General features: G+C 54.7%; 1 protein-coding gene across 2 annotated transcripts in view; it reads left to right on the top strand.

The window, feature by feature from the left end:
- The window catches only part of TLE3 (transducin like enhancer of split 3), a 62,790-nt gene that overhangs the window by 31,659 nt on the left and 17,972 nt on the right, over window positions 1-13,159 (top strand). For both annotated transcript variants that reach the window (XM_015418511.1, XM_015418510.1), the window contains exons 5-6: window positions 9,969-10,173; window positions 10,782-10,798. In XM_015418511.1, the coding sequence (XP_015273997.1) occupies window positions 9,969-10,173; window positions 10,782-10,798 (222 nt within the window). The remainder of the gene's footprint in view (window positions 1-9,968; window positions 10,174-10,781; window positions 10,799-13,159) is intronic.

Below are 13,159 nucleotides of genomic sequence, written 5' to 3'. Positions count from 1 at the left end.
TTGCTGATGCTGCGTCGGGGGATCTGTTAGTCACTCGTCTCCTGATCTCGACTCGCAGAACACTCGAAGAGCACAGTTTCCACCAGGAAGATCGGTTCGGGTGGAGTTGCGTGTCGGTCCGAAGCAGTAGAGCAAAGCTTCGAGTCCAGCGGCACCTTTAAGACTGACCGAGTTTTATTCTGCGGGTAAGCTTTTGTGTGTACACACGAAAGCTTACCCGCAGAATAAAACTCGGTCGGTCTTAAAGGTGCCGCTGGACTCAGAACTTCGTTCTCCTGCCGTTTCTACCAGAGAGGTTCGAGGGGCAATAAGTCGCAGGCCCTCTGAAGAATTGACAGCAAAGCTTGTTGGCAGGGCGAGTTTTTATGTATGGGTTCACAGCGACTGTATTCCAAAATACTTACTATTTCTCTCTTCATCGCATTGGTAGCCCCCCCTCCCCGCCCCCCCCCTTTCCGCGTCCCAGCTGGTCCATCCGGATGCCTGAAGAAGTCAGTTCCTGAGAGCCAATTGTGGAGTAGTGGTTAAGTGCGCGGACTCTAATCTGGGAGAACCGGGTTTGATTCCCCACTCCTCCCCTTGCACCTGCTGGTGTGACCTTGGGTCAGTCACAAGCTCTGGCAGAGCTGTCCTTGAAAAAGAGCAGTCTCTGTCAGAGTTCTTTCAGCCCCACCCACCTCACAGGGTGTCTGTTGTGGGAAGGGGAAGGGAAAGGAGTTTGTAAGCCGCTCTGAGACTCCCAAGTGAAGGGCGGGGTATAAATCCAATCTCTTCTTCTCTTCTTCTTCTCTTCTTCTTCTCTTCCTCTTTTCCCGGGCCTCCCCTCTCTGTTTCCGCCCCCCTTCTGCTCTTCTCCCCTGAGTCTCTCCAGTTTGCTGCTGCCGAATCATTCACGCCTGTTCGGGTTCTGAGCGCTTTATTTATTTATTTTTAATTTCCTTGCAAAACGTATCAAACCCACCCAACCCCACCCCCTTTCATCAGTGCCACCGACCGAGGCGGCTCACAGATCAAAAACATGCCTGATGCAAAACGTGTCTTAGAAACCATCCAAGCCAAACAAAAAAAAAGTGCATCTGTGAGCTCAGGAAATCACCCTTAACAAGCCAGTCAGAGGGATGCGTTGGGGACACCTGACTGAGGACTACAGTTCCCAGGGGCAATTGCTCTTAAAGATACAGAGCAGTTTTACTCAACTACTGTTACCTACAGTTAACGCTGACTGGGGGCAGCACGGCGTCATTCAAACAATTAGAGCCAAAGCAAAAGCGTAAGAACGGTGGCTAAAGCATGGGGTGTCCATCCCTGTATCCCACCTGGAGTTCTGGCCCCATTGGTGGATCTCCTGATGGCCCCTGGGTTTTAAGAACATAAGAACATAAGAGAAGCCAATGTTGGATCAGGCCAAAGGCCCATCCAGTCCAACACTCTGTGTCACACAGTGGCCAGAAATACCAGTGCCATCAGGAGGTCCACCAGTGGGGCCAGGACATTAGAAGCCCTCCCACTGTTGAACCCCCCAAGTACCAAGAAGACAGAGCATCCCTTGCCCCAGAGCCCCTATCTATACCTTGTGGCTGGGTGACACCGAGTGTTGGACCGGATGGGCCACTGGCCTGAACCAGCATGGCTTCTCTTACGTTCCCTTCCCTGGGGGCCTGGATCCAGCTCACAGTCTCAATGCCTTCCACGGTCGGTCCTTGGCCCCCTCGGCCCCCCACCCCCCCAGCCGCTCCAAAGTCTCCCGGTCCCTCAAGGAACTCTGTTCTGTGAGAGCCAGTTTGGTGTCGTGGTTAAGTGCGCGGACTCTAATCTGGGAGAACCGGGTTTGATTCCCCCACTCCTCCACTTGCAGCTGCTGGATGACCTTGGGCAAGCCGTAGTTCTGATAAGAGCTGTCCTTGAAAAAGAGCAGTTTGTGTCAGAGCTCTCTTGGTACCACCTCCCTCACAGGGTGTCTGTTGTGTGGGGAGGGGAAGGGAAAGGAGTTTGCAAGTCGCTCTGAGACTCTGAGTGAAGGGCGGTCTGTAAATCCAATCTCCTCCTCCTCCCAGGGTCTGCCTTCCCATTCCTCCTGCAGTCTTGCAGTTTCTGTGACGTCCGCCTCCTTCCCCGTGGAAGCGAGCCCGAAGGACGTCTGGAGGTGTGGGTGCTGCATCTCCTCCCTGTACAGCCCCCCCCCCCCGCCGTGGCCACCGTCTTTTGTCCTCGAGACCTCAGGACAAGGTGGACACTCCAAGCTTTTGGGGGTGGGCCTGCTCACAGTAATCAAGTCAGGGAGGAAGCGGTGTGGTGGGGGGCGTGGCGGCTTTGTCCCCGATCCACTGCCTTCCCGGCATCCTTCCGCACCTGTTGGGCTCCCTGGTTGCCGACTTCCATTTCCCTGGCGCCACATTCAGGCATTCCTTGGGCCCTGGGTGCCGCGGCCACGCAGCACCTCGCAGGCGCCTTCAGGACAGGGTGTGGCTTCCGGCTCACCGTTCCTTGCCTAGGTCCCCAGCCTAAAGGCTCGATGCTTGTTGGGGCAGTCCCAGGCAATGTTCCCTCTAAGCTATGGAGTCTTGTGAGCAAAAATTCTACTTTGTAAGCTACTGGCATTAAAGTTGGGAGCTCATGATTTGGCTACTGCATAAATTAGTTTGCTCTGCAGCCCTCCTTCCTGAGCTAAGACAAATATGTATGAGCCGGAGGCTAAGAAACTGTGAGCTAGCTCACATTAACTCAGCTTAGAGGGAACACTGGTCCCAGGAAAGCCCCTTTTTGGAGCAGCCGGCTCCCTTTGGGATGGGGCTCTCGGTCCAGGGCGTGGGAGCTTCTTGCCCACTTCAGAGGAGGGACCGGCCGCTTGACCGGCTTGGGAGTCGGGTGTCTGCCTTCCCCTTCTCAGCTGCCGGGATTCTCCAGTTCTTACGGAACGCACTTTGTCGCCCGGCTTTGCTGATTCCCGAGTCCACGCCTCCTCTGTGCGAAAAGGGCAGTCCCCGACTGGCTCGCCGGTCCCCTGCTTTTGCGGGCTTTGGCCCGCTGCCGGTCAGCTGACCGGTGGGGGGGAAACCCCACCCCCAAACAGACGGCCCCATGTGACCTTGGCGGCCTGCTGACGTCGCTTCCAGAAGTGACGTCATCACGGCAGCAACACTGAGGGTGATGCTCTACTTTCTGGGCAAAACTTTATGGTTTGTAGCCATTGTTTACCACAGAGTTTTGTCACCCTGATGTGCCTGATGTGATGTCATCACTTCTGGAAGTGACATCAGCGCATCACTGGCATCCCTGCCTGCCCCTGGCACACACAGACACACAAATCTCCCTGCCGCCAGGAGGAAGGCACCCGGCGACCCTTGTGGTGACCCTGCCTGTTGTCCTTTTTCTGAGGTTCGGCCAAATTTTTCAAACTTCATTTTGAGGGTCATCTGAGGAGCTGCCAGTTGCAGAAGGCCCCAGGTTCAGTCCCCCGCATCTCCGGCTAAAAACACCGAGTCGTGGGCGATGTGAAAGACTTCTGCCTGAGACCCCGGAGGGCGGCTGCCAGTCCGAGCAGACAATCCTGGCCTTGGTGGACCGACGGTCTGGTTCAGTGGAAGGCCGCTCCGTGTGCCCATGTGCTCCGGTCACCCACAAGACGGCTGGCGAGGCCCGCAGCGCATTCCCTCCTGTCTCAATGCTTGGGACATAGAACCGCTTCTCTGCTTCCCGGCTCTGCAGTTGATGGGGTTATGCCAGTTGCCAGGGGGGCGGGCAGGGAAGCCGGGCGGCAAAGAGAAAACGAGCGAACCTCTGTGTGGAAGAGGAAAGAGAACCGATGCCAAATTCTCCTGCGTCATCGAGCATAGTTCCCGGGGGAGCATGGGGGAGGTGGCGAAGTGGCTCAGCTCTCATTTCTGGCCTGCTCGGCATATGTAAATACAGTCCCACAGCAGTGTTCCCTCTAAGCTGAGTCAGTGTGAGCCAGCTCACAGTTTTTTAGCCTCCGGCTCACACATTTTTGTCTTGGCTCAGGAAGGAGGGGCTCCAGAGCAAACCGATTTATGCAGGAGCCAAATGGCTCCCTCACAACTTTAAGGCCAGTAGCTCACAAATTAGAATTTCTGCTCACAAGACTTTGTAGCTTAGAGGGCATTGTCCCCAAGAGCAGTGGGAAAGGGTCAGCCCCCTTCCCATGTGAGAGCAGAAAGCCAGTGCGTCCCCTCTGCAGTCACTGTGGCACATGGGAACTGGAGTCACAAAGGCAAGGGGTGGAGTGTGTGGGAAGCTTAGAGGGAGCATTGTCCCCAAGAGCAGTGGGAAAGGATCAGCCCCCTTGCCGTGTGAGAGCAGCAAGCCAGTGCATCCCCTCTGCAGTCACTGTGGCACATGGGAACTGGAGTCACAAAGGCAAGGGGTGGAGTGTGTGGGAAGCTTAGAGGGAGCATTGTCCCCAAGAGCAGTGGGAAAGGATCAGCCCCCTTGCCGTGTGAGAGCAGCAAGCCAGTGCATCCCCTCTGCAGTCACTGTGGCACATGGGAACTGGAGTCACAAAGGCAAGGGGTGGAGTGTGTGGGAAGCTTAGAGGGAGCATTGTCCCCAAGAGCAGTGGGAAAGGATCAGCCCCCTTGCCGTGTGAGAGCAGCAAGCCAGTGCATCCCCTCTGCAGTCACTGTGGCACATGGGAACTGGAGTCACAAAGGCAAGGGGCAGAGTGTGTGGGAAACCTACACGGGCTCTCCCAAGGACTGGCCCTGCCTAGAGTCATCAGGCGTGTCAGTGGGGGGCCGCGTTGCTTTGCTTTGCTTTCCTTTCTGTTCCCCTCCCTGACCCTGTCTCCATTCGGTTGAGCATTGTTAAGGCTTTGCCGGCAGGCCATCAGTACTTCAGGCTGCCATAAAAGCAGCCCTGGATTCATTTTGGACCTCTGGAAATGATTAACAGGCTCGGCTCCACACAATTCAACGGGTGAACTTTATGTGATGCGCCATTAGATCGGTTCAGAAAGCCAGGAAGCGGGATGAGCGTAATCCAATTAAACGTGCTCTGCCTACCCAGCGATTCGGCCGCCAGACTTCCTGGCCTGCTGTTGTCACCCCCTCCCTGCGTTCACGGAGAAGCCATGTTCACAAGCTGCAGCGAACGCACGTACAATGTGTTAACAGCGCACCCTTGATTCTGCTGGGTACATCCATTGAGTGATTCTCGTGTTGCGTTTCAATGCTCCCTGTAAGCTGTGGAGCCTTGTGAGCAAGAATTCTACTTTGTGAGCTGCTGGCATTAAAGTTGTGAGTGAGCGATTTGGCTGCTGTGTGAATTAGTTTGCTCTGGAGCCCTCCTTCCTGAGCTGAGACAAAGGTCTGTGACCTGGAGGCTAAAAAACTGTGAGTTAGCTCACAATAACTCAGCTTAGAGGGGACACTGGTTGCATTCAACGCAGGGGAAGCTGAAATCTGTGACAGAAACGCCAACAATCACCCAGGGATTGGACCCCAGTTAAGAAGATAACATAAGAACATAAGAGATGCCAATGTTGGATCAGTCCAAAGGCCCGTCCAGTCCAACACTCTGTGCCACAGAGGGGCCAAAGATACCAGGTGCCATCAGGAGGTCCACCAGTGAACATTAGAACATAAGAGACGCCAATGTTGGATCAGGCCAAAGGCCCATCCAGTCCAACACTCTGTGTCACACAGTGGCCAGAAATACCAGGTGCCATCAGGAGGTCCAGCAGTGGGGCCAGGACACCAGAAGCCCTCCCACTCTTGCCCCCCCCCCAAGCACCAAGAATACAGAGCATCCCTTGCCCCATACTGAGCGTTCCTATAAGAACATAAGAGACGCCAATGTTGGATCAGGCCAAAGGCCCACCCAGTCCAACACTGAGTCACACAGTGGCCAGAAATACCAGGTGCCATCAGGAGGTCCACCAGTGGGGCCAGAACATTAGAAGCCCCCTCCCACTGTTGACCTGTGTTGGCTGTTTCTTGCAATCAGGTGTACTGGTGTCCGAGCAGGATGCCTGTGTGTTTACTGTACCGTGTGAACAGGGCTTAATTCTGTGGCACGCCCAGGACAGTTCTTTGGTGGTGTCTTGCTGTGTTGACTTTGTTGTGGGTTAGGGTTTTCTTCTTCTCTCCTGCCTGGCCTCCACATGCCGGGCTTGAACTCTGCTGGCTTTTGATCTATGGGGTGGGGCGGGGGTGTGAGTGGGACAACTCAGCACTGGGGGCGGGGAGTGCCGCTGACCTTTGCCCCTTTGCTCCATGCAAGTGTACCAGAATAATTAGGTAATATTTTTTCTTGATCATGCCAGACACTTGGTGAGAGAAACCCTGGGAGGTGGGGCTGTGGTATTATCAAAGAGGGGGAGGCGGATACTGAGAGAAGTCTCATGCCTAATCGTGCCCCCCCCCCCAGCAGTTCATGGCCGGACTGAAAGATGAGCCAGGGTGTCATTCTATGCTTTTGCAAAGGAGGGTGTGCTCACTCAACACCATGCAAATGTAAACCGCGGGAAGTGTGCCCTTTAACCCCTCGCTTCCTCCTCGGCCCGCCTGAGCCTGCAGGGTGCTGTGGGAGGTAACTGATTCCCTGTGAAGGGATCTTGTGCCAGCCACGGAGAGTGGGAGGGAGGGGGGGGGGGGGGCACTGCCTGCGGTCTCTGTCCTGGGCAGCCGTCATAGCCAATGGCGCATTTTATTCCGGGTTGGAAAAGCAGCGCGCACACGTGTTTACGGTGGTGTTGCTTTCACTGGGAGCTTCCACCGGCACGCAAAAGAAGCCAGCACCTGGCGTTCATTACTCCAGGGGTGCTACCCGCTCCCCATAGGTGCGGCAGCAGGTTCAAATGGCGTGCAGCGTCCTGCACAGGCTGCACTGCAGAGGTGGGGAAGGTTCCCAGCTGATGCACCCCAGCCTTATCCAAGAACCTGGTTCCTCCTCTGCGCCTCCCGCGTAATTTCTCTTGGATCCCACCTAAGTAGAAGAAGAGATTGGGTTTATTCCCCGCCCTTCACTTGGAGTCTCAGAGTGTTAGAGTTTTTAAAGAAATTCAGCAGAGTTAAAAAACAGCTTAGTGATGCCAGAGTTCAATAATCAGACCCAGAGTCCATGTGTGTTTAAAAATATAAAAGTTTACTACAATTCTACCATAGGGAAGGGTAACTTGGGAGAAAATAACAGAGAGCTAATTCAGCTACATCCTCTCTAGACTAGAAGAACTGGAAGAAGATGGCCCTCCAACGTGCTTCTCCTCCAAGGCGAACAAAGACGGGAAGAGGGCTCATAAAATGCAAAGTTACTAACACTTCGCTCCCAATCAAACTCTTAGAACAGGGATGCTTTCGCGGGCTAACAGACTTGAGCTAACACTGGCTAACACAAAGACAGGTGATTTCCTGTAACAACAGAACAGACATTTAACCCCATGCACACACTGAGTGTTTTCAACATGTAAATACCCAACACAGAGCGGCTTACAAACTCCTTTCCCTTCCCCTCCCCACAACAGACACCCTGTGAGGTGGGTGGGGCTGAGAGAGCTCTGACAGAAACTGCTCTTTTTCAAGGACAGCTCTTATCAGAACTACGGCTTGCCCAAGGTCATCCAGCCAGGTGCAAGTGGAGGAGGAGTGGGGAATCAAACCTGGTTCTCCCAGATTAGAGTCCGTGCACTTAACCGCTGCACCAGACTACTGGAGCACAGCGGCTCCAATCCACGTATAGCAGATTGGAGCGTGGTGAGCTCACAGAGGCCCTTAAAACTGCGTTAATTATTTCTCTGTTCTGGAGGACAGAAACACCCCCCCCACACACACACACACATATATACTGGTCAGGCCTACCTTGTCTGTTCCCCTGGCAAGGGACGCTTGCTTCCCAGTCTGCTACAAGATGCAAGGGGACTGGCTTTCTGGCCCGTTGGCCATAGACGGAGCGAAATCCTTTACTTTATACCTGTCACATGCTTTGTGGCAAGGTGGTTCACATTACCGCCGGCTAAAATCAAGTTCTTGGGGTCAGGCTGGATGTCGACTCGGGTTGGCTGGCGAACAGAGCATTATGCGGAGGGGGAATCCCTGATCCGTGGAATTATCTGCAAAGGGAGAGGATCGGCAGAGTCGTTCTCCATGGGTCAGGTTGGGCATAGAAATGTCTACCTCTTCTGCATGCAAGTGTGTGTGGGTGTGTGGGGGGGAAATACGGGCTAGAAGCTGAGTTAGTGCGTGCTAGCTCCCAGTTTTTTTAGTCTCCGGCTCACACATTTTTGTCTTCACTCCAGAAGGAAGGCTCCAGACCAAACTAATTGATGCAGCAGCCAAATCGCTCGCTCACAACTTTAATGCCAGTCGCTCACAGAGTAGAATTTGTGCTCACAAGACTCCACAGCTTAGAGGGAGCATTGGCTAGGAGTATCCCTCCCTACAGAGCCGTGGCATTGCACAGAATCTGTGCAAGCGCGTTGCCCTCTCAGGACTGAGTGTGCTTCTTCTCCCCCCACTGAGTACAGAACAAGGCTTTGTTTAGTGCAGAACTGACAAGGCCCCTGGGCTAGTCCCCCCCCCCCGGCCGACATGAATGTCTTGAACGGAATCCAGAGAAGGCTGAATAGAACAGTTTGATTGTTTTTAGCATCCGCGGGTTTGAAGAACAGAAACTGTAGCTCCTCTTTTAAGTGCGCTCCCCCCCTCTCTTTAATTCTTGCCTTGCGTTGGAAGCGTCTCCCCTCCACCTGGAGGGGGGGCTCTTGTTACCCCGAAGGTGTCTCTTTCAGCGGAAGATCGTAGACTGCCTGAGGTGAGGAGGTTCCATTAGAGCTGAGGTCTTGCGCAAATGAAAAATTGGGGTGTGCTCTGAAATACTGACGCTCCAAAGTTTTTAATTTCGGAAAGCACTTCAATCCCTAAGTAGTCTTGGTACGGCTTAAAGCAGGGGGTGGCCAAACTGTGGCTCGGGAGCCACATGGGGGCTCTTTCACACATATCGTGCGCCTCCCGCTGCGGTGGCTGGGGAAGCAAAGGGGAGGCATGCCTCCCCAATTGGTCTTCCCTTCCCCAACCAGTGCAGAGACAGAAAGCAGCTTGAACTTTAAATGCATTCTCAAAGCCTCCCCCCCCCCACCAGCCGGCTTGGAGAAGGCATCTGTCTCTTTAAATCCCTTCTCCAAGCCAAGCTAGCTGCCGGTGGGGGCGGGCCTTGGAGGACACATTTAACATTGAAGTTGCTTTCTTTCCACCTCTCCCTCCCTCCCCCATCTATTTGCTTTCTTTCCACCTTTCTTTCTCTCTCTCTTTCTTCCCTCCCCATCTAAAGTTATCAATTTAATATTAGTAAGAGCAAATTTGCATATTTTTTCAATAAAAACGTGTGTGTAATATTTGTTTATGTGTTGCAGCTCTCAAACATCTGATGTTTATTCTATGTGGCTCTTACATTAAGCAAGTTTGGCCACCCCTGGCTTAAAGCTACACGGCTAGTTGACAGCTCACAGGGGTAAAACACAAGTTTGGTGTCGTGGTTAAGTGCGCGGACTCTAATCTGGGAGAACCGGGTTTGATTCCCCCACTCCTCCACTTGCACCTGGCTGGATGACCTTGGGCAAGCCGTAGTTCTGATAAGAGCTGTTCTTGAAAAAAGAGCAGTTTCTGTCAAGAGCTCTCTCAGCCCCACCTACCTCACAGGGTGCCCATTGTGGGGAGGGGAAAGGAAAGGAGTTTGTAGGCCGCTCTGAGACACCTTTGGGTAGTGAAGGGTGGAGTATGAATCTAAACTCTTCTTCTCTAATAATTTTGCATGATGATTTGTAGTGGCCAGGTTAATGAGCGGAGGAGACCTGCGGGTTTGTAAATCTGTTGGGGTTGTTATTGGGCTTTGCACCACCACCCCCGACTCCTTTTTGGCTCCAGCGTGCCCTTCTCCTCCCGATGCGGCTGGGGCCTCGTGGGGTGCCGCGTGATGCACCGGGTTTCTCTGCCGCTCCTGACCCCCCGGCTTTCTTGCAGCAGCAGCAGCTCCAGGCTCAGCACCTCTCCCACGCGGCCCACGGCCCCCCGGTGCAACTGCCTCCTCACCCGTCGGGGCTGCAGCCGCCGGGGATTCCTCCGGTCACGGGGAGCAGCTCGGGCCTGCTGGCGCTGGGGGCCCTGGGCGGCCAGGCGCACCTGACCGTGAAGGACGAGAAGAACCACCATGACCTGGACCCCCGAGGTGAGCAAGCGGCGCAGGCCTTGGGTGCCCGGTTTCCGGCCTGGCACCCGGGATCCCTTGGGGGAGAAAGCCCCTCCTCCCAGGCCCTGGCAGGGGAGGTGTTAATAGCAGGGTTGTTTCCCCCAAAGAGCTCGTCTTGGTCTCTTCTGGGGGGGTGGGGTGGGGATTCCAGCTCTTGTGCGGCTCCAGGCCCAGAATCCCCGTCCAGGAATGCGACCCCGGAGAGTCCTCGCAAAACCTCAATGGAGAAATGAGGGGAAGCTGCTCTTTCCTTTCTTGGTCAGGACGGGAACAGAGGAAAGCAGTTTTGCGTCCTGCCCTCTTTGTGTCTCAAGCACAAAAGAGGCAGCTTGTTTGGCCATGTAATTGTCGCCCCCCCCCCCCCCCCGCCCCGCAGGCCGCTTTCTCTCGCTCTCTGGGCCAAGATTCCTTCTCGAGAACAAAGAATGAAAAGGGGCACCAGTGTTTTTGTCGAGCCGAGCCAGGGACCGCGGCCTGCGGAGGACCGGCTCCGATTGTTCTATTTTTACGAAGCTTTTTTTCCCTTTCTCTCCCCCCCTCCCCTTTCCTTTCGGTGTTCCCTTGACCGTGGTCTTTGTTCCGGAAAGATCGTGACTCCAGCGCAGTAAGTCCTGTTTTTGTTCCCTCTGACTCCGGCTGTGTTTGTTTGTGATGTTTAATTGTGTTTTTTTTTGGTCTCTGTTTGAAGCCGGCTTCCTGGTTCTCACTCTCCTGCGTTAGGCACTTAAGGGGGGGGGGGAGAGAATACGGCTTGTGGGTCTTGGATCCCCTTTGTGTTTTGCTTGGATTCAGCCCGGTTCCGGGTGACCGGCTTTTTTGGCTACGCCGAGGAGGCCCTTCGGTGAAGGGAGGGGTGACATCCAGGCAGATGAAAGGGGGGGTGGCGTGCAGAGGGAGACATTCCAGAGCTCTTTGAGGAGTGATTTCACTCCTGGCGGCAGCGGCTGGATTATCTTGGGTCATCTAATCTGTCGGGATGACCTGGGTTAGGGGTGGGCCATTCACCAGCCAGCAGGCTTGCAGGATGGGGGCAGGTCTCTGTCCTTTCCAGCGTGACAGGGCTTTGCTCAAACTCTCACCTGCACTATCACTTTACAATGAAAGAGGTTTGCTTTCTTTGCGGCCTTTTTGCAAAGCACACAGTCCAATTGAGTGGGAAGTGAGAACCATTCCAGGGATTCGCTGAATCTGACGCAAAGGCGCTTTTGTGAGTCTAAATCGCCTTGGCCAGGAGGGTAGAGAAAGGGCCCCCCCCCCCCCCCCCATTGCCGAACACCCTCCTGGCAGAAGGGGAGAAATGTCTTCCGCTTTCCAGTTCGAAAGCAAGACATCACAAGTAGATAAATAGGCACCGCTTCAGTGGGAAGGCAACAGCGTTCCGTGCGCCTTGGCGTTTAGTCATGCCGGCTGCATGACCACGGAAAAGTCTTCGGACAGCGCTGGCTCTTCGGCTTGGAAACGGGGATGAGCACCGCACCCCTAGAGTCAGATCTGACTGGCTTTTGAGCAAGAAAAACCTTGACCTTCCAAATGCAACAGAACCAAGTTTGAGTCCGGTGGCACCTTTAAAAAGCACGTGCACGTGGAAGCTTATACCCAGAATAAAACTTGGTTGGTCTTAACGGTGCCCCTGGACTCAGACCTCTCAGGGAAGAGAGGAAGGCCGAGGGGCTGAGAGCTGCATCTCCTCAGCAAAGGGCTGGGGGTGGGGGAGGAGGAAGGTCGTGTTCTGCTGGAGGCCGAGGTGGGGGGGGTGGGAACGGGACAGCCCTAAGACTGTAGATTGGCAGCTGCAGGAGAGCAGAGCTGTGTGGTGCTGAGGGAGAAGCGAAGCCATGCTCCTTTCTGGGCCCTCTTACTACAGGGAGGGGGGGCGCTTTGGACCAGGAAGGGAGGAGCTGATGGGCTTCTGAAACACAAGCTGTCTTGCCCTTGACTTAAGGTGGGCCTGTGTGGGAGGGTCTCGCCCCAAATCCCCATCACCAGAACAGTATTTGTACTGGATTCAAAGCAGCAGAAAAGGTCTTTCCTCTCCAGTCAGGTGAGAGATGTGCCAGTTTGGTGTCGTGCTTAAGTATGCGGACTCTAATCTGGGAGAACCGGGTTTGATTCCCCACTCCTCCAGTTGCAGCTGCTGGATGACCTTGGGCAACCCGTAGTTCTGATAAGAGCTGTTCTTGAAAAAGAGCCGTTTCTGTCAAGAGCTCTCTCGGCCCCGCCCACCTCACAGGGTGCCTGTGGTGGGGAGGGGAAGGGAAAGGAGTTTGTGAGCCGTTCTGAGACTCCTTTGGTTAGTGAAGGGCGGGGTATAAATCCAATCTCTTCCTCTTCTTCTTCCTCTTCTTCTTTTTCGGCAGCCAGTAGTGGTTAAGTGCGCGGGCTCGGGAGAGCCGGGTTTGATTCCCCACTCCTCCAGTTGCAGCTGCTGGATGACCTTGGGCAACCCGTAGTTCTGATAAGAGCTGTTCTTGAAAAAGAGCCGTTTCTGTCAAGAGCTCTCTCAGCCCCACCCAACTCACAGGGTGTCTGCGGTGGGGAGGGGGAGGGAAAGGAGTTTGTTAGCCGCTCTGAGACTCCTTTGGGTAGTGAAGGGCCATGGGGTATAAATCCAATCTCTTCTCCTTCTTATCCTTCGCTGTTTGGGGTTTGCCCTGATGGGCAGCAGTGACCTCTGCTTTCTTGGCTCTCGCCTAGCCCTTCACAGCTGGCATTACGGAGACCCCTTTAGAGGCCTCTGTTGTGTCGGGGGCGCTTTGGAACCCGCCCTGTCCTGATTCCAGAGGCCTGGGTTAGTTTTCTCCCTGGGTAGCCACTGGCCTTCCCGGAGTTAACAGCAAAAGGGAAGTTGCTGTCTCCCCCTGGGTCAGGCACCCACTGGTTCAAAATGCCCTGGACAGATTCCTGTCTGACTCTGCCCCGGAGCCTTCCGAGGGGGCGGGGGAGTCCATGGGGGGGGGGCCTGCAG

This window comes from Gekko japonicus, unplaced genomic scaffold, assembly GCF_001447785.1.
Source record: "Gekko japonicus isolate JY-2015 unplaced genomic scaffold, Gekko_japonicus_V1.1 scaffold275, whole genome shotgun sequence".
In the NCBI taxonomy this organism is placed as follows: Eukaryota; Metazoa; Chordata; class Lepidosauria; order Squamata; family Gekkonidae; genus Gekko; species Gekko japonicus.
The sequence above is the reverse complement of the archived record's forward strand: the minus strand, read 5'-3'. Positions and strand labels throughout refer to the sequence as shown.